The sequence below is a fragment of the Chelon labrosus genome (genome assembly GCF_963514085.1).
Source record: "Chelon labrosus genome assembly, chromosome: 17".
In the NCBI taxonomy this organism is placed as follows: domain Eukaryota; kingdom Metazoa; phylum Chordata; class Actinopteri; order Mugiliformes; family Mugilidae; genus Chelon; species Chelon labrosus.
Genome location: NC_140350.1, coordinates 10,069,319 through 10,096,151, shown reverse-complemented (window position 1 = coordinate 10,096,151; position 26,833 = coordinate 10,069,319). Strand labels below are relative to the sequence as shown.

At 40.7% G+C, this 26,833-nt stretch overlaps 1 protein-coding gene across 1 annotated transcript in view; it reads right to left on the bottom strand.

The window, feature by feature from the left end:
• The window catches only part of igsf9bb (immunoglobulin superfamily, member 9Bb), a gene marked incomplete at its 3' end in the record, with an annotated part of 102,844 nt that overhangs the window by 10,690 nt on the left and 65,321 nt on the right, over positions 1–26,833 (bottom strand). The window contains exons 7-18 of the mRNA XM_084565162.1: positions 26,317–26,462; positions 21,313–21,455; positions 20,926–21,066; positions 20,709–20,825; positions 20,066–20,216; positions 19,498–19,609; positions 15,686–15,861; positions 12,807–13,033; positions 8,111–8,195; positions 5,543–5,707; positions 2,852–2,897; positions 755–841 (exon numbers count right to left, since the gene is read on the bottom strand). Of these exons, the coding sequence (XP_084421288.1) occupies positions 755–841; positions 2,852–2,897; positions 5,543–5,707; positions 8,111–8,195; positions 12,807–13,033; positions 15,686–15,861; positions 19,498–19,609; positions 20,066–20,216; positions 20,709–20,825; positions 20,926–21,066; positions 21,313–21,455; positions 26,317–26,462 (1,596 nt within the window). The remainder of the gene's footprint in view (positions 1–754; positions 842–2,851; positions 2,898–5,542; positions 5,708–8,110; positions 8,196–12,806; positions 13,034–15,685; positions 15,862–19,497; positions 19,610–20,065; positions 20,217–20,708; positions 20,826–20,925; positions 21,067–21,312; positions 21,456–26,316; positions 26,463–26,833) is intronic.

Sequence of the window (26,833 nt, the reverse complement as noted above, 5' to 3'; positions counted from 1 at the left end):
CATTGACCCATTTAATAAACTAGTACATATGACATAAAAAATGTTCAATATATGATACACCGACCGGGAATATGGGCAAATTCCTGAAATGGTGGCATCTTGGGAGACCAGCTTCACTTGACCATCTCCTTGCAGAGAGGTGGAGTGCAAGTGCCGCAGAGGGCAAAATTAGGCCTGTTTGCTGACCCCACAGCATTCAACTGTGACTCAAAGTGGTCACGGCCTTATGCACAAATTTAAGCCTTAATACAATGACAATAGCTTGTCAACAGGTAAGGTAGCTATAGAGACCAAAGAAAGAGGCAGCAAGAATGTTTACTTCTGCTCCACGGGCTATTGAAGAAATTGCTGTTTTAGGCATTTTAAAACAGGAAGCCAACATATTGTTGGTATAGTAATGTTGGTTCAAGTCCAAAACTGTCAAATCAACCATGTCAATATATACTTTTGCTCTGTCAAGGAAATTTCCCCGATATGTCATTATTTCCTGTCTCTGAATCTTGTCAAAATGAATAGAAATGCAGAATATTTATTGTAAAAATAAATCCCTAGTAATTAGATATGGACTTTTCCAGCATGTTCTGGTGATTACGACACGTCATTGTTCATGAATGAAAGACCGCGACCAGTGTTGTTGTTGCCTGACGGGGACATGTGGCCAGAAGCATGCAGACAGGTCAGGAGTCTGAGGAGGTGAACCAAAGTGAAAGATACAGTGTGCACAAACAGGGGGGACAATGGCTGGCACACTCACTGAGGACTGGAAGGTTGGGGCCTGTACCTGCTTGCGTCCAGCCCCTCCCAGTAGGGCTCAACGCTGGGAATGAGGCTAAGCGGACTCCTGTAGAAGTGGGGAGATCAGACAATAAGAAGTGCGGAGGATAGAGGTAAACAGGAAGCCTTGCAATGAGAGATATTTTTAAAAAGGAACCGAAAATGAGTGAAGTGCTTGATGCTGTTTGTAAGGTCGGGAACGAGAAGCATTAAGGTGACAAGAAAAGCTATCACAGTCAAATTCCCCAAGCGTGTTTATTTTGTGCTTCATTTCCTCACATCTTGGTTTCTCCCACTTTAGACATAAGTATGTGGAAGGGTTTTGAGGACGGACAAAGGAAGGAAACATTAGTTGAAATGAGATGTCCTTCTGGCTCATTTACTTCTCCTGTCATTGGTTATAATGTTGTGGCTGGTCAGCGTATCTTTAAACTGCTGGTTGCTGTATTTTTATCCAAGCAAGGGGATTTGTGAATTTGTTAAGGGACTATTTGCAGCAAATTAAGGGTGCATAGGTAGCAGTAAGAGTAAACTAAACTACAGAAAGATATTATCAAGTGCAACACTGTGCAATACTTTATTTATTGACTCCTAAAAAGTATGTTTTATTACTCAGTGAATTAGAAAAGAAACACGGACAATTAAATGAAAGTGTTATTTGTCCAAAAACTCCAGTATGAAGTAATATATGCTTTCTTACTCAGGCCTCCTTCTTCTGAGCAGAACACCCCCCACTCATTGCAGATGATTTGGTTTATCTAACACAGGTGTAACACAGTGATGGATACTTTCCATTTCGTTGCGCCAGAGCCAGAGCTGCAGTCTGTGCATGCTGGCTTAATTAAGGATTAATGTTATTAGTTCCACTTGTGCTTTTCCTGTGATGACAAGTCACAAAGTCTGCTGAGAGGAAAGGCTAATTACGGTAGCTGAGACGTCCTCTATGATGACACACTGGGCTGATTTTAGGGTCACACAGGAACAGAGGAATGAATAAACATGAAATAATAGGAGCTCAGCACCCTGTCTGAATATATTCTCTGTTTAAACTAAAGCTTTGCACTGCGAGGCTCTGTACCCTCCTGGCTCCTTCCTGCTACTCCTCCTACGACCATTTCAGCACAAAAACACGCCTCCTTTTTGTGCATCTGGTCAGTCTTGCTTAAGACTAGTTTAAAAGCAAACTGAGAATGACTTAAATGAAACAGGCTCCCTTTTTTACTTCACCAAGAGGTTTGTGCTGAAGAAAGACAAGACACACAGTTTTTATACAAGGTTTCATAGAATTTGTAATGAAATGAACTGAATAAGTGTGAAGGGCAAGTGAGCAGTACATTCGGCTACTGTATGCTGTGCGTCACTGATTAGTAGTTTTGCTAATTCGTTGTCAATATCCTATAAAATGAAACAGATTTCTTCCACTAGAGGCCTTGATGGGTCATTCACAATCACACAGGCAGAGCTCCCAATCAGTCAGGCAGGTCTAGAGAGACTTTTTTCTTCATGATTCTAGCATTCAATGTTTCTTGGATCACAAACTACATCTTAGTTTGAGAGCCTTTCACTTCTTCTGTTGAGAACCTCAACCCGCAACAGACAACAAGTTAAAACAAACTTTGCAAAGCCCACTGGATTACCACATAATAATTATCGAACCATCAGAGGATTTCAGAACGTTGTGATTTTTGTTTCTAGACACAAAAAAAATATCAACCGATCATCCAAAGGTGATGATGTGTAATTCATATAACACACCTATATCTGTTGAATTCTTTAAGTTAGGATTGTTTGTGATTACACAGTTATCTGCTTTTACTCAACATTTGTCAGTCAGTATATTTATGGAAGCAATATTTTTGAGTAATAGCATGTTCAGACAAAAGGCGGAAGCAGTCCTCCAGACGTGTACATGTTGTTATCCAGGAACACATAAAATGCCTCACATTATGAATTCATGAGGTTGTTATCAGCTCTACATGGAGCATAGGAGCAGAACACACAACAGGTCGATTAAAAAAAGGTTTTTAAGTATTTTCTTTGTGCAGTGGTAAATCTGTGTGGTGTCGGGGTTACTTACGGAGTTTCCATGCTTTTTCTGCAGTGGGTTATGGAAAGAGGGGGGTCTGGAAGATGACAAAAGGACAGAAAAGACTATTATTGCCAACAGCAGTTCACAATGATAAAGAATCCACCAGTAGAGGAGATGAATGCCAAAGGCAGAGAGCAAATGCTAAAGTCAGTGAATGCCGGCATGGTCAATAGGAAGAGGCAAATGAAATGTTTTCAAATTCAAAGATTAACTGCCTTTTTGGGCAAGCCTCATATGTATAATGGGGAACATGTCTTTTTGGTATTCATGATAAACAGTTCTGACTAAACACATTTACATAAAAAGGTTTATCAAAACTAAATTCTCCAAGGATGACATTAGTGTTGCTGCTACACAGCCTAGAGCTTTACTTTAATCTCTTACAGAGTAACAGTAAGATTCAGAAATGCATTTAAAACTGCTTTAAAAGCATCCTAAAATACAGTATATGGGAGGACTACAGCCACAGCTGCTCTCTAAAGTGTCTGCAATTTACCCTTAGCACTTATGCTAAAGTCAAATAATTAAACTGATTTCTCCTGTGGCTCTGAAGCTGAAAGAACATGACTCAATTACAGCACAATGAGGCTACAGTTCAAGTACCTGAATCAGTCAAGTGCAAGTTGGCTAACGTGTGCAGTAAATGTGCTTCCATAAATGCATTAACAAGTAATTCAATTATAATATCACTCAGCGACAAACAAGAAAGTCTCTTCTCATCTTGTTTTTTGTGATATGTACACAGTCAGGGCGGACAGTCTGAGACCGCTTGTGAAAACAATTCTATTTTGCTATTTATTTCCAATAATTAGATTCATCACAAATAATAATACCAGCTTAACAATTTGAGCAAAAAGCTGAATATCCACATGGATTTACAGCATGATCAGTCAATGTCCCAAAGAGCTTCTTGTGATGTCAGGTATACATGGCTTCCTCCTTCTTCTTCTTCTTCTTCTTCTGTGGTGTTGAGGTCAGGTGATAGTGGAGGAAAGTCCAAGACTCTGAGCAGTCCTTGGCCCTCTTTAGTCTTCAGATAGTTCTTTAAAGCTTTGAGTTGTGTTTGGGCTCATTACCCTTATGAACTTGAGGTTGACGTAGGTATCCAGCTCCAGAGTATCAACCCCCAATTTTTCAATCATCTGTTGGGGTCTTGTTTTCTTTATTTAGAGAATTGTGTATCTGTGATGAAGTTATATATGTATCTCTGAGTGAACAAAGCTTGATGTATTGATTTTCTTACAGCATGCACACTTTTGCCTTAACATGCTGTGGATCCAATTGCTCCAGTTTTCATAAAGTACCATGCACTGCCCCTGTGAATAGCTTCAGTCTAGCCATGATCTGATGCTGAGAAAGCTCCACTTTGTTAAGAATGATGCTTTCACTTAGATCAGAGATTCTGGTGAACAATGGCTGCAAGTTGTTTTACTTGAACAAGGCTCTCAATTGATACAGCTCAAGGAAATATGACTTTTTGTTCTTCAGTTCACTGCTGACCCAGCAATAGGTCAGAATCTTAATTTCTTCTTAATTTTGACACATGTAATCATAAGACCCAGATTTTCAATGTGGCCTCAGGCATTACCAACAACATAGACTGATTGTCAGTGACTCACTCTTTGCACCTCTGATTTCCTGTTCAGCTCTGCCACCTACAGAAGTTCTCTGATGACTCTACAGTGGTTGGGTATATTAGAGATGGACAGGAGGTGGAGTACAGGACACTAATTGGAGACTTTGTGGAGTAGTCCCAGGCAAACCACCTGCCCCTGAATGTGGACAAGACCAAGGAGCTGGTCATTGACTTCAGGAGGAAGAGGACTCCAGTGGATCCCATCACCATACAGGGCCTTGAGGTGGAAGTCGTAGATCACTATAAGTACCCGGGAGATCATGTGAACAACAGACTGGACTGGAGGGACAACAGCAATACTGTGTACAAGAAGGGCCTGAGTAGACTATCCTTCATGAGGAGGCTCAAGTCTTTTAATGTATGCAGCAAGTTGCTGGAGAACTTTGTACCAGTCTGTTGTTGCGAGCACCCTGTACTTTGCTGTGGTTTGTTGGGGGAGCAGTACCAGCAAAAAGGACATAAGTAGGATGATCCGAAAGGCTGGACATGTCAGACAGAGAGTTGGAGACATTTGCGTCAGTGAGGGACAGGAGGACACCTTTCTGTAACAGATAACTCCATGTCATTAATGTATTTTTTAATTAATTTAATTCATATCTTTGCCTATTTTTCTTTTTACTTGTGGTTCTCAAGAGTGTTTTTATGTGCAACTGAGCTACTGTGACCAAACAATTTCCCCTCTGGATCAAAAAAGTGTGTCTAAGTCTAAGACTCCCAAACCAGTACATACATTTGTTGCAGAAACAACATGTTTACCATTTCTCAGGCCGGTGAAGTAGTATGAAGAGCAACAAAATCCAGGGACGGAGTCCACCTCCAGAGGACAAGTTGTGGACAGTGGCTTGAGTCAAATGAGAGACTTTCATCCAGGAAACTGGATTTGTGTCTCATTCGTATTAACCAAAATATTCAGGTGACAAGTGATGTTCTGATGGCTGCTGCACCTTTCCCAAGTTTATTAGTTGAATATATTTTGTGATGATCTTGAGCTTAGCACTTGTGGAGACAACTGCTTTTAATAAATACAAGAACTGCCTTCTCACCTCTCTTCCTCTTGAGCTTCCTCCTGCGCTGCTTATTGACAAAGCAGGCAGCCATTGTACTAAACAGGACAGCTGCTGCCAGGAAGCAGATGGTGGCCACAATGCCAGCCACCACAGGCCGTGCCAGACCACGCTCCTCCACCAACTCTGGAGGAGGGAAAAAGTCTGCGGGCAGAGAGTCAGATGGAAGAGTGAGAAACATAAAACCAGTAGTAAGGAGTAAAGGACGCAAAAAAAAAAAAAAAAGAAAATGAGAGATTAACAAAAGAGCATTTATTAAACATAGCACACAGAGGAAAGAAACCCATCTAAAAGTTCAGTTGGCTCGCAGGACTTCTAATATGGCACTCCTCAAGATTAATGCTAGTGTCAACATTCATTTTCTGGTTCCAAAATAAGGGCTGATCTGTGCTGTGAGCTTACCATGAAGATGTGAGCCGCGGAAAAGAGCACAGCGTTCCCTGGAAGAACACCCTGAGCTCTGACTAGGCAACTATTTAATTACAGCGTTTGAGTTCAGTTTTACTAACTTTTCAGACATTTCCTCATTTCCCTGAGCCTTTTTGCCACCATATCTGAAATAAAAGCAGTCCCTTTTGTTCTTGTAGAGGACCATTTGAAGGGTCAAATAATCCTCAGTAACCTAACTGAAGAATCCTGAATCTACAGTTTTTGCTAATATTGTTCATTTCAAAAGTTTGACTGCAAAGTGTTTCCCGCTTCACCGAACAGTCCGTCCTCCTTCAGCAGGTTAATGTGAAAAGAAACTCTGCCTATTCTGTACATCATTCTGCAAAGTGAGGCTCAACCAGCAAAGCATGGAACAAGAAGCAAAACTTGTGTATGTTTTTGAGCAGAGAGACTCACAGTATCATGTGGCAGATTTGTGACTCACAACAAGGGGTGCTTGTGCAGTATGTTTAGTACAGTGCTATGGTGGTAGCAACAAAGTATAATTAAAGGTTTCATGGGTTCTAATAACTACCAGTAAACATTTTAACCTACATATTTCATACTTACAAATAATATTCAGATGAATCTGAAAGAGACATGTTATTAATTAATTGGGAGTAGGCGAGAAGGAAGCAATATACAATGGGGGATATCTAAAGATACTATGATTGTGTGGTCAGCAAAGCTTTTGATGTATTAGTTACTGTGACTGTTAAGAGAAATACTTGTTGGTATCAAGTAATAAAGAGAGGAAGGACAAAATCTCTCATGAACAATAATTCAAAGAACTCTAGGACCATGCAGCAGTTCAGCATGACCTTGTAAGAAGCATTCAAAGAAATAACTACAGCTGTCAGCTTAGAAATGACTGAATTAAATTATTAAGTCACAATAATATAAGATTATTCATAACATCAAACCATGCAGAACTACAATTTGCAGTGCAGTTAAAACACCTAATTCCTATGCTTCACTTCTGCCCTATTTTCCATTGCTTTGTTCAAGATGGCTGTCTGTACACTTGAGCTTGTTACAGGCACGGATGCATCAAAGCCAGAATTAATTTCGGCAGCACAGATGACCATTAACAAGATCGTTATGGTAACGTAAACCCAGCCAGTGTACTGGAGAGGCCAGTGTTTCTGCTGTGCAGCCGTTTTTGCCCCTGACGTAAAACCACTAACTTTTACAACTGTCCCCAGTTATTAATGGGGGAGTTGGTTTAGTGCCGTAAACGCTAATGAATGTCTCAGTCAAGACCTGGGGCTAGAATGTGTGTCAGCCTCCATGATGAACTGGTTGTGGTTTATGCGCTGCAGTGTAGCATGATACAGCAAATCGAACTGTTCCCTTAGCATCAGCCACGGAGCACAACTGTCATCACTGAAAGGGCAGGGTGGATCAACATCATGTTTAACATTATGCACAGAAAAAGTGAATTGCTTCCTTATCAACAGAGAAATGAGCCTTTCATTAAATAGCACAGCTCCCCAATCTTACCAATGGGGGGCAGCAGAGCACTTCAGGGCATCTAAAGGTTCCAGAGAAAATCTAACAGCTGCTCTTACCAAACATTATGCACTCAATGACCCCGGCTGTATAGCGACATCACAGTTTGAACGGTTTAGTATCACAATTAAAGGACTTTTAGTATCGCAGCCAAAAAAGACTGGATTTTTTAGCACAAAGTGGTCCAGAACAATCACTGGAGGATGGCCAGAGCAATGATGTCATACTCTTCAGGATGCTACAAAGGAGGCGCATGTAAAGCAAGCTTAAATTTAATAGTGCTGAGTGAGCAAAATGTAAAGTTGGAGCTGCTGAGTGTGCAATACAGCAAGCCATCCCTGCTCAGATCAGAGATGTTGAGATGCCTGAGATTAGAGATGCATGTTGCAGCCAGACGTTGACCGACTGAATCCCAGAACTGACATGAAAAGCTCCTCTGAATACCAGGGACTCTTAATCCTCTGTCCCTTGCTGTACTATTTTACCTGCAGATATACTACATAATGTTAGGTTCATACATAAAGGTACACATGTATGTATCTTTATGTATGCATAATTTGCCAGTGATGACCACCGATGAGATTCGAATGCATTGTAATGGCTCACCTGTGCTGGACACTCCTACTACATTACTAGGCTCGCTGATCATGTCATCCATGACGGCCATGACACGGAACTCATACCACGCCTCCTGGGAGGTGGAGAACAGAGAGGTTAACATTCAGAAGGTAAACCATTTGGCTACCAATGATCAGGTAGCTTAGCCACTGGAAAATAAAAGGGTACAGCTCCATCTTAAGACTCAAGATAGCTACAAAAATAATAACGTGTCTTCAATATTAACCATTTTTCTCTATTGTGTCCACCATGTAACACTAGTAATAATTTTAAAAGACCTGTAGACACCAAATAAAATAAACGAAACGTCAGTAATGCAGCTTAGAATATGACGAATAATTCAAATTGTGCATTTGCATCAAAATGTAAAATGTAATACGTGTGGCAGGTCAGTCGTTTTCTCTTTGTAGATTTGACCACCACCCATAATGAAAACCCTTAAAAATTTCCCAAAGACCCAGGGCCAAGACCACAGGCCAGTGCGAGCTAGAGGGAAACACTAACAATTAAACAATCAACTTAAAATTATGGAAGTGCCTGTTTTAACACTGTTTCAAAGAATGTTAGAAATTAGTTTCATACTTCTAAACACATTTCCTCTTGAAATGCTCTGAAGTGTGTATCCATTTATTTTTTTGCATATTCCATATCCAAGTTTCTGCATTCTTAATTCAATGGGTGATTATGTGAGGGCAGCCTCTCTCAATATGATTGAGTCCAAACATACACATGAGAAAGTTTGGTTTGATTTTGACACCTAATACTGCAGCAAGCACTTGAAATATACCCCTCCAGAACTCTTCAAGGCTTGAACAGAGCCAGAACACATGAACCACAGATGCCTCTGTGGTCCTCCATCACACAGGTTGATGTGTAAGTAAATTATTAGACTTGATTTGAAATGATGAGTATGGTACGTACATATCTTTAAACCGAATAAGTGTTATGCAAACGTAGAAGAGGGATCACTCGGGACTATTATGAAAAAGTTGTTTGGAATTGTCTTGGGTGTTTAGATCGAGATGACTGTGGCTTAAATGAGCAGATACTGTTCATGATGAGGAATGTGTGGAAATAAAGTATTCAAATGAGCAATACACAGGATGTTGAGAATATTTGCATGACGCATTGCCTTCCATTAAAACAATCCATTAATAGGGACCCTAATGAATGAACTGAACTATGAATACCAGCCCGATGATTTATTATTTGTTTGTGGGTTTAGACACATTAATCACCTTTGAGAAAAACACAAGAATCTGAGGTTCAGTCAGACTTACTCACTAACACCTTGTTGAGTTTCTACTGTGTACTACACCTACGGCGACTGGAACTGAGCGCAGCGTGCTGGAGTTGCAGTTAATGAATGTTGTTACAGGTACTTTTACTGAAATCACCGCAACACAGACAAAAGAAAAACCATCGGAGTAGGTGATGTGTAGGAGGTAGAAAAGAGGGGGAAGTTTCTGTGCATCTCCTGCCACTGAGAGACGTGAACGAGGAAATGCGTTTTGTAAAATTCACTGTGCACGTCAGGCTACCACATAAGGTAGATGTATGCTTCTGGGTCAGAAAGGTAATTACAGAACAATGCTAGCAAACCACACAAGTATTAATGCTCATAATCAATTAGGCTACGATGGTACACCCTGCAAAGATTAGAGTGCCTACAGTGCACTTCCAAAGCTGAAGCATGGATCATGCTTAAGTTGTCAGCTCTATTTCTTACATTGTGGGAACATAGTTTACATTGTTTACACTGTGAGAACAGAGTCAAGAATTTAAAGGTGGTCACAACGTCACACATCCAGGACACTGTGAGAAATTTGCAAGAGAAATGTTACACAAATTAGGTGTTCTGTGTATGTGTGTGAGGGAGAACTGTAGAGACAAGTGCATGTGGGTGTTTGTTGTACAATGGAAGGAGAGATAAAACCATCTGAGTGGAGCAGAAAGTGGTAGTTAGATTAAAGAAAGATGCTCAAACGTGTCACGGCAGGAGAATTAGCAGAGAGGAGCGAGGTTTGAACTGCTGAAAAAGAAGCATTGTGTCAGAGCTCATAAATGAGCAAACATACATAGACTTTACTTTGCTGTCACGCAAATTGCTTTAGGAAATGTCCTGGGCTGCACACCGTATTCATAATTTATACTGATATAGTGCATGACACTGAATTTAATTCCATGTCACAGTGTTTTTTTTCAGTTTCTCTCTGACGCTTAAAGACCTGAAGAGATAAAAGCTTGTGAGAATCCTGCAGGTTAGATACAGCGTAAGAGTGAGAACAAGAAACAGAAACACATTTAAAAGAAACATGGTGAAAACCCACAGCGATGGTCAGAAAGTGAGCTTAGCCAGCTAACACCTGCATTGTTACTATGACAACCAAGGTGGATATGACAGCACACTGTTATTCAAAATGTGACGATGGTAACTGTAATTTAGAGGATTAACTGCAACATATGAAAAAACACGTCACCTTCACCTGCAGCTCTGAACGTATAAGATCTATGAATGTGTTTAGCAGCTGTTAGATTTGAGGCATTTCAGGTTACTTGGTGAATTGAGCATCCATACCCCAAAAACTTCCTAAACGTTTTTTTGTATCAGAGTCATGATTTGAATATGCTAATGGATTTGAGAGCTAAAGCCTGAGGGGTTCTGTTTTTTCTGTCTGCCTTGCTGTCATGTTTTAATTTATTTATTTGTTCTTACACCTTCAGAGGCAAACAGTGAGAAACTGTTAAACCAATACAGATGGGAATGAGCAAACGGGGAAAAAAAAAATCTAAATTTAGTCACATTAAATTACACTAAGTGATTTCCAAAGGCTCAGTCAGATAATGACTAGATCAGATGTAGTGATGTAACTCTTCGGCTTTGTTCACATTTCCAGTGTTGGAGATTTTTTGTTTTGAAAATTTCATGATGCAAAATAAATACTTTAAAGCTTTCATCTGTGTGTATATCTTTGAAGACATATTTTTCAGTGTAACCCTTGTAGTTGTGTCAGTTATAATAGGATCTCTGAACTAATGTCTTGATGTTGATTTTTTTTGTAATGCAAATCTAGGAAGTCTGTGTGTTGTGGGTGGTATCAGCGCACATATTTCTACGTAAACGTGAAACTTTACAGGTCATACTAAATGATCAATTGGGAGGCGGGGCCTGGGGTCTGCTTTAACATAAGTACATCTTAGCATAATAGTGAGAAACAAAATGAGTTTGCTTTATTGCCAAAGGATCTTTTCAAATCTAAATCCAAACCATGGCTCTAACCAAGGTTCATGGTAAGAAAAGCATTGTAGACATCTGTCTTGGTTTCTGAAGAACTTTACATCTACTGGTGGGGGACTTCAGCAAGATGACCTCATTCCTATCACCATTAGGGATCAGCTAGTGGAGATGGTGGACACATACAAGTTCCTGCATCTCAACACCAGACATGTCAGAACCGAGGTCATCTACAGAGGTGGACAGAGCAGTTCCTTCTTCCTGAGGAGACTCAGGTCATTTGTCATGTTTACATCCTCCATGGACGGGTTGGAAAGTTCAAACATTTATGGCATAGTTTTTTTTTTTGTATATACTGTGTGTTGTTCTATTTTTTTTTTTCCTTAAAGGTGTCTTGTTCTTGCACATCATGCTGCTCACATGTGCCTTAAATTGCCCCCCGGGGACAATAAAGTTTTCGAAATATGAATTAAACATCTGCACTAGGCTGCTACAGATGTTCCCCCAGTCTGTTGTGGTCAGCATTACTGTATCTTATTTGCTGTGGTGTGCCAGGGAGGTTGCAGCAGAATGTGGTGCCAACAAACTGGGCAAGCTGGCAAGAAGTGCCGGCTCTGCAGCTAGAAGGTGTGGAGGCAGTGACAGAGAAGAGGATGAGAGTGAAGATCATGGAAATCAAAGCCATCATGGACATCTCTTCTCGTCCTGTCCTGAGGGAGCTCAAGAGAACGGTCAGCCGCAGACTCATCCAGCCTCAGAAAAGAGTTTAGGGGGTCTTTATAGACTTGACAAATACCGCACATGAACACATACAAATTGCACTTGAGGACATGTATAAACACACAATTGGTAAAATATTGTTACACACAGTATAGATTTATGAACATTTCTTTCAAGTTCACACTCTCTGCTGATGTTGTGCCATATCTCGTCTTAACTTACCCAGTTAACTAATAATTACAAGCAATTCATTTCTTATTTTTGTGTGTAAAACTGGAGTCTACTTTTCTTTTGCTGGATTATTGAACCGAGCCGACGAGGCGACAAAACAAAAAGCAGTTATACATTAATAATTGGTCATGGGCTTTTCAGTAAGTGGAGTGCAGCCATTGAGGAGGACAGCTTTGAAACAAAATCTGTTTGGACTTGTTCTTCCAAACTTTCTGGCTGGAACTATGTAGTCATCTGGGAAAACACCTGCTAGCCTCGACGGGCCTCAATGGGCAATGGAAGGTCAGTGGAAATATTTGATGTCATGACCATATACAGTATCACACAATGCTGATAGATATTGTGACAAGCATAATGGCGAAGGTGGTGCATCAGTGCTACTCTGAAAACTGAAAGGTCTGTTTAACCCTCCATTACATCTTATTCACCCTTTTAGTCGATTACTGAATGTAGATAATGTTGAAAAATTGTGCAGTCCGTGTCTTTTTTTTTTTTTACCTGGATGAGATCTTTGGCAAGCAACTCCGTCTCCCCAACGGGAATGCTGTCGTCCAAGACCTCCCATCGTTCCCCCAGGCGAAACTCCATGACATAATGCTGGATAGGTGCTGTGTGATTGGCAGGCGGGATCCAGGTGAGCAGGACTCCCTGCTGCGTGCGATTGGCTGTGAGGCACCGTGGTGGGGTAAGCAGCACCAATGGTTCAGGGGTACTTATAGGAAATACTGCAAGAGCACATTGAGAATGTGTGTGAGTGATGTGTATTTAGTGAGCAGCTCCATCAGCATCTTAACTAGAGTGTGACAAGATGTGATTAAGCTTTTATACCTGATGCATCACAGGCATATTCACACTTATCTTTCTCATCACTTCAACTCTGAATTCTTGCATCCTTTAAAGCAATTTCATAAAACCTTTATATCCCATCTGAGACTGCAATATCACGACAGTCCTTTTGGCCAGTACGTTGCAATCCAGCCTTCCTAGCTTCATGGTCGGATAGGTATGCCTATTTGAATTTACATTTTGTTCTTCCCAGTGAGCAGCAGTGGGCTGAAATCAGCAGCAACTCACATAATCTCATACAACTGATAGAAACACAAACTTTCAGTCTTAAATGAATTCAATATGCTATGAAACAGAGTCTGTGCAGAGTTTAACCACTCAAACAATGCTCAAAATTCTACTAACACACTACTTTAGTTTCTTTAAAAGTCTCATTAATACATTCACTCATTTCAAGTTAAAAGTAAAACGGAAGTTACAGAAAATGAACAAATCTTGAACGAAATGATTAGCGCTGGAGTACGCTTATGATTAAAAGAGTCCCTGGGAGCAGCTTTGTGTGTTTTCTTTGTACTGACTACAAAAGTGCAAGGGGCTCAAGTTATTTTAAAAGCAAAAACATAAAGGAGGGACAGTGAGTCCGCCTGTGTTCTCGTTAAGTTTAATGAACACATCCTGAACTAGTTTTTTCAAGAGCAGTTACCTCACCTCAGCTAGTTACTTATAAGATAGCTTTGAACTAAATTCAGTTAATTCACGCTGTTTTAAGGCAGCAGAGGGATTTACATTTCTAAGCCGAACAAACTTACATTTTATTGTGTGGAGACTGTTTGGCTTAACCCGTTCCATCCTTTCATATTGTATTTTAAAATTATCCCCAGTATCTTTTGTTGTTCAGTTTGGCTTTACAGTTAAGGAGTTATTATTCTCTGAATGTGGGTGTTTTTAAGACTGAAATGGACCAGTTCTTAAGGGGGTTAAGATTCATGCTGCTACCAGTATTCACTAACTCAACAACATAATCATTAAATGTTGATGGTTTCCCGCATATCTCCAACTTTTTTCAATGCGGACTAAGCCACAGTATACGAGGCAGTGCATCTGACTTGTAATGACTGTCGAAGGCTTTGTTGAAAGGGTTGCCAAAAAGAGAGAAAGACAACAAGCAGCCCTTAGGCTGAAGGCTGTGTCTTCTTTGTTTCTCCTCCTTGGCTAACACAGAGGGTGATGCAGCATGGATAATTATCTCAATTTTCAGCGTGTCACTTATCTTTAAGTAATAACCTGTGACACCTTCATTTGCACTTAATAAATGCGCCTCTACTCACTGCTGTGAAGAATGTTTGAGCTTTTCCAAGGTACTTTTTACATTTCTGGTCTGACAATCACAGGTAAAGACAAGTATTTGATGTCTTTGGTTTATCTTACAATGTAAAAAACACAGTTTTGACAATTAACTATTTGAGCCTGTTATTGGTAAACTTCCTCAGCAGGGTTGACCCTTTAACCCCTGAGCTATTTCATCCTTGAAAACAAAACAACTTTATGCTTTAAGACGCAGCTAAGACAGAGCTGTGAGAATTTTGATATACATAGGCCAATCAGCCACAACATTAAAATTACTGACAATAAATGTAGCTTGTCATAGTGGCACTTGTCAGGAGGTGGGATATATTAGGCAGCTATTGCGCATGAAGTGGATGCAGATAAATGGGCAAGTGTAAGGATATGAGTGACTCTGACAAAGGCCAAAGAGTGATGGCTAGAGAACCTTGGTCAGATCATATCCAAAATGGCTGGTCTTGTGGGCCGTTCTTGGTAAGCAGTGTTTAATACCCACAAGAAGTGGTTCAAGGAATGACAACCAATGGACCCGCAACAGGGTCAAGTCCATTGAAGACTCACTGACATATGTGGGGAATGAATGAATGAATAGCCAGTGCTCTTCAATCTCACAGGAGATTTACTGTACTACAAACTGCTAAAAAACGTAATGCTAGCTATGACATATCCTTGTAAATTCAAGACAAATACCTGCTTTTAGGAAACTATGAGGATAGTTTGAAGTTGATTTATCTTTGACTGACCAGGTGAAACCAACAAAATCCCATGAGATGTGCTCTACTCTTTTTGAAGTTTCTCACTAAACATCTATATCCATGAATGCAATATGAATGGCAGTATGAGGCGCAGCTCAATCTTTTAGTCACGGGACCAGCACTCATGCAGAGTGTGTCGTTTGACTTTTCCACAGAGGGGGTGTGAAATTGTCAGACTTCATTTACAGTAACAAAAAAAAAAAATCTAAAATTACAGCCGTATCACCGCAGGGCTCATTCTATGTGGATCATTAACTTAGAAAGAAAGGGACAATTTACATGAACTGGTCTAATCGTTCATTTTTTGTGTTGCAAAATAATGAATAAAGGACAATTTATCATGGTTTATTAACTTCCTAAAACTAAAGATGATGAAAAAAAACTTGAAAAAGATGCTAAATGATTCTGAATGATTTTCCCCCTGAGCAGGAGCCACATTCATTTTATTATTGGATCTCTCTGACCTGGCTGAAAAGTAGTGAGTATGCTCACCTAGAGTGTTCACAGTGACAACCTCGCTGAAGGGGCCTGTGCCAAGCTTGTTTTGGGCCAGGACGCTAAACTGGTATGTTGTCTCTGGCTCCAAGCCGGGCACCACCAACCAGTCGTGGGCTCCAGACACGGGTATGGAAAGCCAGTCGTGCGGACCTAAACGTTCCCTCTTCAGCCTGCACGGGAGTCAGGACAAGAGGTGAGCAGAAAGATGGGAAAGACAACTCAAGAGGCATAGGTAAGTTTAAAGGAAGGCCTGCGTTTCTATGTTTAAATGTTTTCTCTAAGTCAGCACCATCACACAGTTCAGCACACGACAATAACAACATGACATTAAATACATTCTCTTCACCAACACTGATCCAACATGAAACATGATAATATTATAACAGATGTTTTGATTGTTCACAACATGGATTTCACTTGAGGGTTATAAGCCCATGCTGCGCTCAGCTTTGCAGTTTGCTGTTTGCCCATGCCGTACATTCAACATCAAGCGCACCCCCACACCAAATAAAGCAGACATGCAAAGACGACAACACCTTCGTATCTACTGAAGAATAAAATAGCTCACTCGGTTCATTAAGGTTCAGGAAATACAGGAAATCCTTTACCCTGTAACCCTTCATCAATCGATTGTATTTCACCAGCGTAGCTGTAGGAATATAATATCCGTTTTCGGGGGACGGTTCGGGTTGGATTTGTAAACGCATGCTTCGTTTCTAGTAGCCACAAAATACTGTTAAAGTTAAAACGTACTTTTAAATGACAGCAGGGCTGCAGAGGCCATCTGAGAAATGTCCACAGATGCTTACTGTCAGCATGAATATCACTAATATTGACCTTTTCGCTGGTGTATTTACTGTTTTAATCAAACATGATGGCTCCGGTAAGCAGATTTTTTGATTTATTAGTATTCCAGATGCATTTGAGTGAAAGTATGAATTGAGCAATGTAAAAACACCCCATTAGAAGTAAAAGCCCTGCATTAAAACATGCATTTAGTAAAAATACACAAGTACTAGCAAGAAACGTAAAAGTATTGAAGTTAAAGTACTGGTTTGCGTACTCTGACTGATGAAATCTTTGGGCTATTATCCTATAGGATCAGTGTGTGAGCCTGTCAGTGTAGTAGCTACTGAATGTGGAGCTAGTTTAAAAAAAAAAAAAAAAAAAAAGGTCTTTGACCTATTCTCTATTTTCCTTTCTCTATTTTTTATCTGTCTTTATTATGTTTATTGAAATTCATTGTAATCAGACCACATAAGGAGTTTAGAAGAAGAAGGTGGTTTGATATTCAACACTGTGCTGTATTTTCAAATCTTATTATATTATGCATTGTGTAAAATCCATATCTTGAAAGTGATTAGTTACTAAAGCTCTCAAATAAATGCAGTGAATAAAGTACAATATGATTCAGTGGAGTGGAAGTACTGTATGATGTGGCATAAAAAGGAAATAGTCCAGTACAGGTATCTCAAAACTGTACTGAGCAAACATACTGAGTCACTCTCCACCGCTGTAAAGGGTGAGCTATGCAACCTTTCTCTTGGTGATATGTTATAAACAGTGTCCTTTTGTGCTACAAAGTAATCCATACACCTTTGAAATCAGCTATTACCCCCACGTAACAAGGAGGTAAAACTAGTTTCTTGCTGCCTCATTTGCTTCCAGCGATTATACTTCAGACCTATAATGGCTTCAAACTTGTGTAATGACTGGAAAATTGTCTAAAGATGATAATACAAACCTGCATTATCTCATCTATTAGGGGACATCATACGGCATTTGGTGCTGAGCAGAATGTTACAGTCCTCTTTTCTTTTAACTGTTGTGTTTGCCTACATGTTATTGTTACAAGCTTTAAGAAGACACTCAAAGGTTGTGGTGAAACTTCAATGAATTCAGTTTGTAAGTAATTTATTTTTTTAAATTTCATCATACAGCAAAAAGTGGCTAAATTAGCTTTACCTTAAGCTAACAGACTAGTTTCTTAGTTAAATCTGTGGTTAATGCTTCTCATTTTACTAGTTGCCTTTTCAAGACACAAGTGTCTAATATACCAGCCACTGTTATAGATGACAGCAGTGGTTTCTAACCTGTTTGGCTTACATCTCCCTACAAGAAAGCTGTCCAAGTGGGGCGTCTTTTATGTTTCAGAGGTCTATGAGCTGTTAGCAGAGGGATAAAAGCACCCAATGTTTCACAGCTCAACAAAGATTTGTCAAAGGGCGAAGACTAAAAAACAGACTTGTGTGTCAGAACTTTTTTTTCATTTTCACTCTCCCAATAATTATTCCATGACAGCTCGTGTGCCCCCTTTGGAGTGGACCAACGTTGGAAAAATAACTGTAGATAGAAATGAGCTCAGTCCAATGCTGCTGAATACCGAGTCTTTAGTATTAAGGTTCTACCATTTCTACCTGCATTGGGCTAAACATGCCCCACAGTGAAATCCAAACAGAGTGTAACCAGACTCATTATGCACTGTCCTGATAAGGTTTGAGTCTGGCTACAACGGCTAATACTACACCTCTATTCAAGCAAAGTTGGAACCCAAAACCTCTGTGTGAAATGGAGCATTTTTACTATGGGCCACATGTACCTTCAGACAAGTCAAAGCTCTGGATACTTCTGTCACTAATGCAAGTTGGCAGCAACACAAAAGATAATATTCTTTCAATCATGGATCATATAAAACTTTGCTTAAATTCAGATGTGTTTTAGTTGCTCATCTAGTTGCTCAATTTACCGCAAACACCCATCAAATAGGTTCCCTTGTTGGCCTGGGTTAATTATTTAGTACTTCATACTTCTTGAAAATACTGCACATTTTGACATGTATTAACCCCTGGCATCCCAACCTAGGATAATAGTCTGATATTTCTTCTATACTACACCATTAACATTTGACGCACACTGATCAGCCACAACATTAAAACCACTGACAGGAGAAGTAAATAACATCGACCATGTTGTGACAATACAATGTTCTGCTGGGAAACTTTTGGACCTGGCATTCATGTGGATGTTACTTAGACATGTAGCACCCCCTAGACCAGACCAGATACCCCCAACCCATAGCAATGACACTCCTTGATGGCAGCAGCCCAAAACAGGCACACACACAAAAACGGTTTAGCAACAACTCAAAAAAACATGAAAAACAGCACTAGGTGTTGACCTGGCCTCCAAATTCACCAGATTCCAAACTGATCAAGTATCTGTGGGATGATCCGCAGAAGACCCCCCTCTCAATCCATACGACCCAAAGGCCCCCACTAACAACATTATGTTACCAGACACCACAGGACACCCTCAGAAGGCCCATGTCCATTCTCTGATGAGTCACAACTGTTTTGGAGGCATAAGGGAGAACTACACGATATTAGGAAGGTGGTCATAATGTTATGTCTAATCGTGTATATTTCATTTTAGTGAAAAATCACTTAATTTTGATTAAAATGACACTGGACTATTTCTGGCTATGATTTCATGCAATTGAATGTACTGAACATTTCACACCCAGGCTCCGGTCAAGCAGAGGCAAAGCAGCAGCAGCGGCAGCAGGACAGAGATCTTTGGGTCATGTTCAGTTTAGTTGCAACAGTCGTTTTGTTTTGTTTAGTTTTTTCCAAAAATCCAAAATTAGAGAGTCAAACTCACTGACACTGGATCTTCGTGTATTTTCGTTTTCACAACTGTTCTGAACACAACCCTGGAAAAGACATGTTCAGAGATAACGAAGGACAAATTGTAAGAAGAAAAAGCAGGAAGCAAAGCATGCTGGGATGACTCACACATGGCCATACCAGACTGAGAATGTCTGCGGAAAGCCTCCGTCGTAGCCCGCCTCCCAGGACACGTTGGCCCAGGTGGAGGATGCCGCCACATGGACGCTGGTGGGGGCGTGGGGGCTTGTGCCTGCAGAGAGCAAAAGCGGTTGTTAAAAGGGCACATTAGTCACGGTGTGGACCTGCTATGGTACAGTACATTTACTTTGCTAGTCAAGAAATTACTGTGAGGTGGACCCAGTAATGTTTAAGAAATTAAAGAACTGAATATTTATTTTTTTGGGTGCTAAAATACTTAACATGCATTTGTATGGACAAACTACCAACTTCCAGTTCTATTGCTTAAATACTGTACTTGAGCCAAAGTATCAGGGAACCAGTCTGCAGTCAGTTCAAAACAGTAATTGAACTTTAATTTGAGTAGTTGTTTTGTCCAAAAAGCACCAGTCACTGGCAAGAAAAGAGAAGCTGCTTTTAAGGGCTTTGTTGGTCAATGCTGGAGGCGCTAAACAAAGATAATCAAATTTATTTATGAAAGTTTCTACATGTATAAGTGTGTTTGTTGATTTATGCACATGGTCGGTACCTATGACTTGGACGTGCGTGCTGGCAGTGATGCTCGTGGCAACGTTGGTGGCGACACATTCCCACTCCCCGTGGTCCTCCTTGGTGAGTGACTTCAACTGTAAGCTGCCTCTGGGCAGAACGTTGTGCTTGCTTTTACTGGGCTTCCCAACCTGCAGTCCACCCAGGCCGTGGTAAGAAGTAGTCAATGAAAGAGACGCAGAAAGGTGCAAAGTACGTTGGCACGTGCAATACAAGATCCACAAATCTGATTAAACAACCAGCAGCTGCCAGATACTGGCAACAAAACTGCTTCAGTGATGTTGATTTCGGTATCTCACATGAGTATGGAAGTACATAAAATGATGAAACAATAGCTAATCATATGGAAGTCAGCTAGCATTATCAGACATGAATCCCAAATAAGCAAACATCTGAAGGAATCTAATATATTCTTTTGATTGGATATTTTATAGACATCATTAAAAGGAGATTAACAATGCTAATTCGACATACGGTAGTGCAATTAAAATCTGAGCATCCACTACAGGAACAGATTTCCAAAATTAAGATTTCTAAATGGAAAACACTGAACATGACACAAAGCAACACTAAAACACAGACAATTGTCTGTACTGAGACAAGCAGAGTGCGGGATATCTTACTTTCCTCCATGTGATGTTGGGAAAGGGGTCTCCCTCTGCTTCACAGGGGATAACCAGTTCTCTCCCAGCCTCCTGCCTGTACTCCCCTCCAGGAACCACTGAGAATTTGGGAGGGTCCTGCCCAGGGTCAAACAGCCAGAATGAGCCGCACAGGTAGAGTTGTACTTCCTCCTAGATACATGCATAAGAGCTGTTGCCGTTATGCAAATATGCATACCTTTAGCACCAGGGGAGCGGGAGGGGACCATCCCATGGAACCCAGGGCATTGTAAGGCATGCAGGTATAGGTGCCGAGAGAGTCCTCTGTCACCTCTGCCACACGGATGCTCCCGTCGTCCATTTGGCTCCAACCAGGGTACTGTGAATGGAGACATCATAGCCAGTGAATAAGGAACAGTAGTGTTTTGTTAAGACAATCATTAAAAAATGCTCTCATAGAGAATTCCACAATTGTAAAAGTGCTGAATTTGTGCACTGCCAGTAACAAGAACTAGGTGAAAAATAGAATCACAAGAAGCTTCACCTGAAGAAATGACATATACGTTTCCAGAATGACCTGGGGTAAAGTGAGTGGAACCAAAACTGCAGCACTGCATCAACTCACCTTATCTATCCGTAAAGGAAGGCTATCTTTCTTCCACTTAACTAGAGTTACAGGAGGGTTGGCATCTACAGGACAGCGGATGAAGCCAGGCAGACCAATGGCCACGTAGATGACAGATGGCATGTTTACCACACGGGCAGGATCTGGAGAGGAAACACACACAGAGGGAAAGCAGAGTGATAAAACATCTTTTCGTAGCGTGGGGGAACCCAGTGCCTGATGATTATAATAGTTGTAGAGAGAATCTTGGGAAATCACACAGTTTATGGGAAGTGAGCTCATCATAACATGATAAATGAATTTATTTATGTGGAGCGCAGCTGGTCTCAGGGCGGCATTTGTGTGTATTCGCAATTTATGCTGTTCAACTCCCATGCACAACCATTTTGTTCATGATCTAAAATTAAATGTGTACTTACACAAAACAAGATATTGTTTTAACAAAGATTAAATGTCACTAACACCTGCTCTCACGGAGAAAAAAGTGTAATAAGATGCTTTCAACTTGAGTCAGAGAGTAAGCTAGCTCGGCTAAGCTGGGTTGATGAACCTTTTACTAGTTAGCGTTTAGAGGGACTACTTTTGGTACTTTCCTTTCAACAACATAATTAACTTAAGAGGTTTTTGCTTACAGTCATCTTAATTCTCTGGTATGAGCAACCCACTGTCTAATGAAGCATCAAAACAGATTTTTATATTCTTCTTTAAAATAGGAAACAGAGGTTAAATAATAATACCTCAGTCTCCAAAATACAATACATAGTTTGATTGCTTTGTCAAGTCTGGATCTGTTAGATCTGTGTTGTAATAAGCTGCTATAAAAGGATAATTGTTTTCAGTGCAGAAATTCAGTGACTATTAATGAAGCACACTGGAATCACAATATGTTTAATTAACTATGGTGTCATTCAGCAGAAATAAATCATCATTGCAGAACACGTGTGTCCATATATCGATAGGTCAGCTACTTATTAACTACTTTAGCAAATTAAGATTTTTGGGAGTTTGATTAATAATTTGTTAATTCTTGTTCCGATTTTTTTTAGTTAGTCAACAGCTACACGGACCCCTGTTGATTAGGGGGTCTTTAATGTGACTCAGGACTCAAGCGATGCAGACAAATTCAACCCAGACTACCTCCAAATGTGGTCAGAAATATGATCTCTCAAATGTGTCCTCAATGCATCCTGGGTGTGTTCACACCTGGACTTCACGCTGGTCACTTGTGATCATATTCCCCAGGATGGATTTTAATGCAAGGTTTGAAATCAAGATATGCCTAGTGTCTACTGGCAGTAGCTTCATATTTAGCAAACAGATATGAAAAGGGTCCATCTAATGTGTGTGAGAGAATATTCATAAATATTCACAAAATATTCTTAAGGTTATTTATTTTAGGTCTGTCATGAACCAAAACCACATCCCTGCAGCTTTAAAACGACTTCTACTTCTTCCGTCTTAGTGGCGGCTGGCTAACATCAAAGCTGCCAAAGATCGTAATTTGTAAGTTGTGCAATGCACAGGCAAAGGCTGCACCGAAAAACAATAACAACACTGAACAATACGTTTTAAAAAGTTTCCTCGAGCACATTAATCGAACTTTATGGTGCTTGAAATTTAGTTTATTTAAGATCAGATCAGGACTCGGATTGGGGTGCAAAAAAAAATAAAATCACTGGGACATCCCTGCTTGAAACCATTCATTTGAAAATGTATCTGCTTGTTTGTTCTTACTTATGACATTTATTTACAATTTTAAACAATCACATTACATCACACCCAGCCTGCCTCACCTCAGTCAGTCTAATCAGATCCGCTCGGGCTTGCGTTCCAACACTGCTGTAAATCTTCTCTAAATAAGTGGGATTTGATATCAGCAAGCTAATGTTTACCCTCTGGGCAAAGTGAGGCAGGAAAGAAAAAATGGGGGTGGATCTAGTTAAGAAAATATGACTAGGAGGATGGAAAAGAAGCAAACCTTCACCTTGTGTCCGGATTTTTGAAGAGATAAGAGAGAAGCTGGGGGAGGCGAGAGAGTAGGCGCCTAAATGAGGTCAGGGTGGGAAGCTTGACAGGAGGCACTGGGTGATAAGGAGGAGAGATGGTGTGAGTGAGAGAAGGAGGAGGAGGAGGGGTGAACGCTATCGGTGAAGCGGTAGAGATAAGTGAGGCTGAGCGTGAGAAAGAGAATAGGTGAGAGACAGAGAGAGAGAGAGAGAGAGAGATGTGAAGAGGTGACGTAAGGTAGAGAGAGGAGGATGGAGGATGACGTGATTGTGAATACCATGAAGCAGGTAAAAGGCGTTACAAAAAAAGGGGAATGACTGTGTGTGACTTGGTGAGGTGGAATAGACCGCACTGTTGCCAAAACAACTTTGCACTACAGCAGCTGTCCTCTGAATGCCAAAACCGCTGGCCCGCCAGCGCTCTGCCACAAAGAGCCCAGAGGAGCGCTGCCACCAGCACCACAGACGAGAATATCAGCCAAGTTTCTAAATATAGCTCTCAGACAGCGCTATCGCTCACGACACACTGGTTCCCACTGCAAGATGCTGTGGGGAAGTTATTCACTGGCAAGCCCTTCAGGGAGAAAGACGGGGGGAGAGTGTGGGAGAGGGGATTTAAACAGAATGAGACGGAAAAACGAAGGAGGACTTGAAACAATTGGAGGGGAGCGAATGTCGAGGGTTGATAGAAGGGGATAAAGGGGGGAGAGGGAACAAAAGGAAAAGATGAGAATGTGAGAAAGAATAGGACAGGAAGACGGAGAGAGCCCTCTGCAGTTTGACTGAGAAAAGTCCCCGGTCTTATAGCAATGATGTAATCGCCTCTCACACCTCCCTCCCTCCCTCTCTCTCACTACTGGTGTTGCCTCTGTTCACACACACTCACACCCATACGCACTACACACCACAATCTAACGTACAGCCGCCGAAGGAGACAGGAGAGCAAGGGAATTCAAAATGTCTGTTGCCTTGGCTACTGCCGGTGGCCAGTCACCGCTCGTCGAAGGAAGCTAACGGCTCGTCCTGATTCTGCTTTTAGTGTCAAATATTAGCCAGATGCTTTCCTAAAGTGACAAAAATCACACGGGCTGGAGCTGGTAGTGACTGATGAACTGAGAGGGTATTTTATGGGAGGGGAGAAGTGAGGAGGCAGAAACCCACGAGGCAGGGGGAGGGAGAGATGAAGATGTGTTGCTGTGCACATGAATATATATGCATAAATGAGTACAAATGAGAAATGAGGAGAGGGGAGGGGGAGGCAGAGGCAAGAGAAAGAGGGGAAAGAGAGTTTCAAGAAAGCAACGGAAGAAAAAATAGAAAAGTGTATTTGAGAAAGCAGATGGGTGTTTTGGTAGGATTAGGAGTTTGGCTGAGGGGTAGAACAGAGTTAGCCTCGACACTGTCGGAGTGTCCAAATCAATTCCACGGTGCAGAGGATGCACTGACTGGGCTTTCCAGACAAATGAGAAGACTTCTGGACATGCCGCTATACAACAGTACAGGGTTTGACTTTAAACCGGATGGACAGTAACAGAGAACCCTCTTAATATATAGAGACATGGAGTAGTGGTGAGACATGAACAAAGAAAAAGAAATTGTTCAGAGAGTTGGTTTACTTTCAGAACAAACCCTACATATCCGCTACTTTTTTGGAAAGAAGTCTTGGAGCAATGGAGTTGCAAAAGTATTTTCCTAGAAGTCAAACCATTTTATATTTGATAGCAAGTTTATATTGGCAACCATTATTCAGTATACTGATACCAGTTTGGATACCGTTTATTCAATGATCTTTCTTCAGGTTTACTAATTTCGAAGCTGTTTAATTTTTAGAGTCCTTAAAGCGTCATGAGATAGTTAACAGGACTGGTTTCCTATTAACAGGTGTGTCACAAGTTTAGTGGTGGACTTTGTTGTGGTCTTGAGACCATCCGTTGCGTTTCACTGGCGGAGTGGAGACACACATCAAACAACCCTATTCAACTACTGTGTGTAATCCATTCATCCGCATTAGGGCAGGAACTGCTGAACTAACTGAGGAGAAACATCAGCTAGTCATTACTTGGAAACATGAAGGCCAGTCAGTCTAGATAATCTGAACTTCCAAGAACGGAAGATCAGGGTCCCCACTGGGTAAAAATCTTTAGATTTACCAGCCTCAGAAACAATTAAGGGCAATCTTTTGGGAGAAACTGTCTGAATTAGGACTCATGGTGCAAGTGCTGCAAAGACAGAACTCCAGAGGAAGACCAATAAGAGAACTCCTTGGTGAAATTAACAGAAGAAATGGACATTAGACCCGTGAAAATCTAGAGTTCCGTCTGATGAGTACACTTGAGAGTTTTCTTCTCAACTGCTAATAACATAAGATATGTCGTGTGATGGGAAGCTGTGGTATGTGTATAACAAGGTTTCAGGCTACGGGTTCTGTAAAGCAGCTTGAGACAGTATGGATTGTTATTGTCACCTTACGAATGACATTTTATTGAATTAAATGTGTGTCAACTTCTTCAACACTGTTGGGAAAACTCCAGGTTTGCTGAGAGAATGAGGAATGTGCCAAGTTGGTATCAAAGCTGAAGGTGGCTACTTTAAAGAAAATAAACTTTAAAACATATTTTACTCCACAATTCCATATAAAGGGTCTTAAATATTGCTATATCACTATATAAAAGAAAGTACCTTGAATGTCAAAAACTGACTGGATAATGTCTTTTAAAGCCTCAGTCAGTTCCTCACAAAAGCAAATATTAGAGTTTCAATAGCAATCTAAAAGGATCAATGAAGTGGAGTAGCCATGTTTTTGAGTCTCAAATAAATATCTAAAAATCTACTTGGATCCCAAGCTTCATTAGCCCTTTGATTTATGTGTAAGTGATAATGGAAATCTTGGCTTTGAAACCTATTAGCAATAAATATGAGAATACCTTCCAATAAAGCTTTAAAATTTGGCACATATACAAGCAAAAAGACAAAAGTGTAAAGACAGAAGAGCACTCACATTGCACTATTAGGAAGGCAGAGGCAGTCGGTGGTCGGCCCAAACTGTTGCTGGGAGCACAGGTGTATTTCCCAGCATCTTCTGGCTTGACTTGGGCAATGATGAGGGAGCCGTCGATAAGAATACTGACTCTGCGCTTTAGGTCACTGTGGAGATGAAGAGAAGGGACATGTTTAGATCAGGAACAGTCAGCTTGGTGAGTTTAATTTGGCGTTAGGTCCTTCTTGGTACAGAACATTTTAGTTATTGGAACACACTTATTCTACAGGGCGACATTCATAGGCAGATGTACACATATACTCATGTATGATGCAAGACCCCTGTGAAAATGACGACAATACATTTAACCAGTGCCACAATTTCTCAGTGGATGCGCAGCTCTGACTTCGATATAAATGATGTTCGGCACCACACAGGTTGATTTATGATTCACAGCAGAAAGGGTGGTTGCAGAGGACCATTAAGTCTAAAGACTTCAAAGGTATTATTATTAGCTACTAGCCTTGTAGCACAAAAA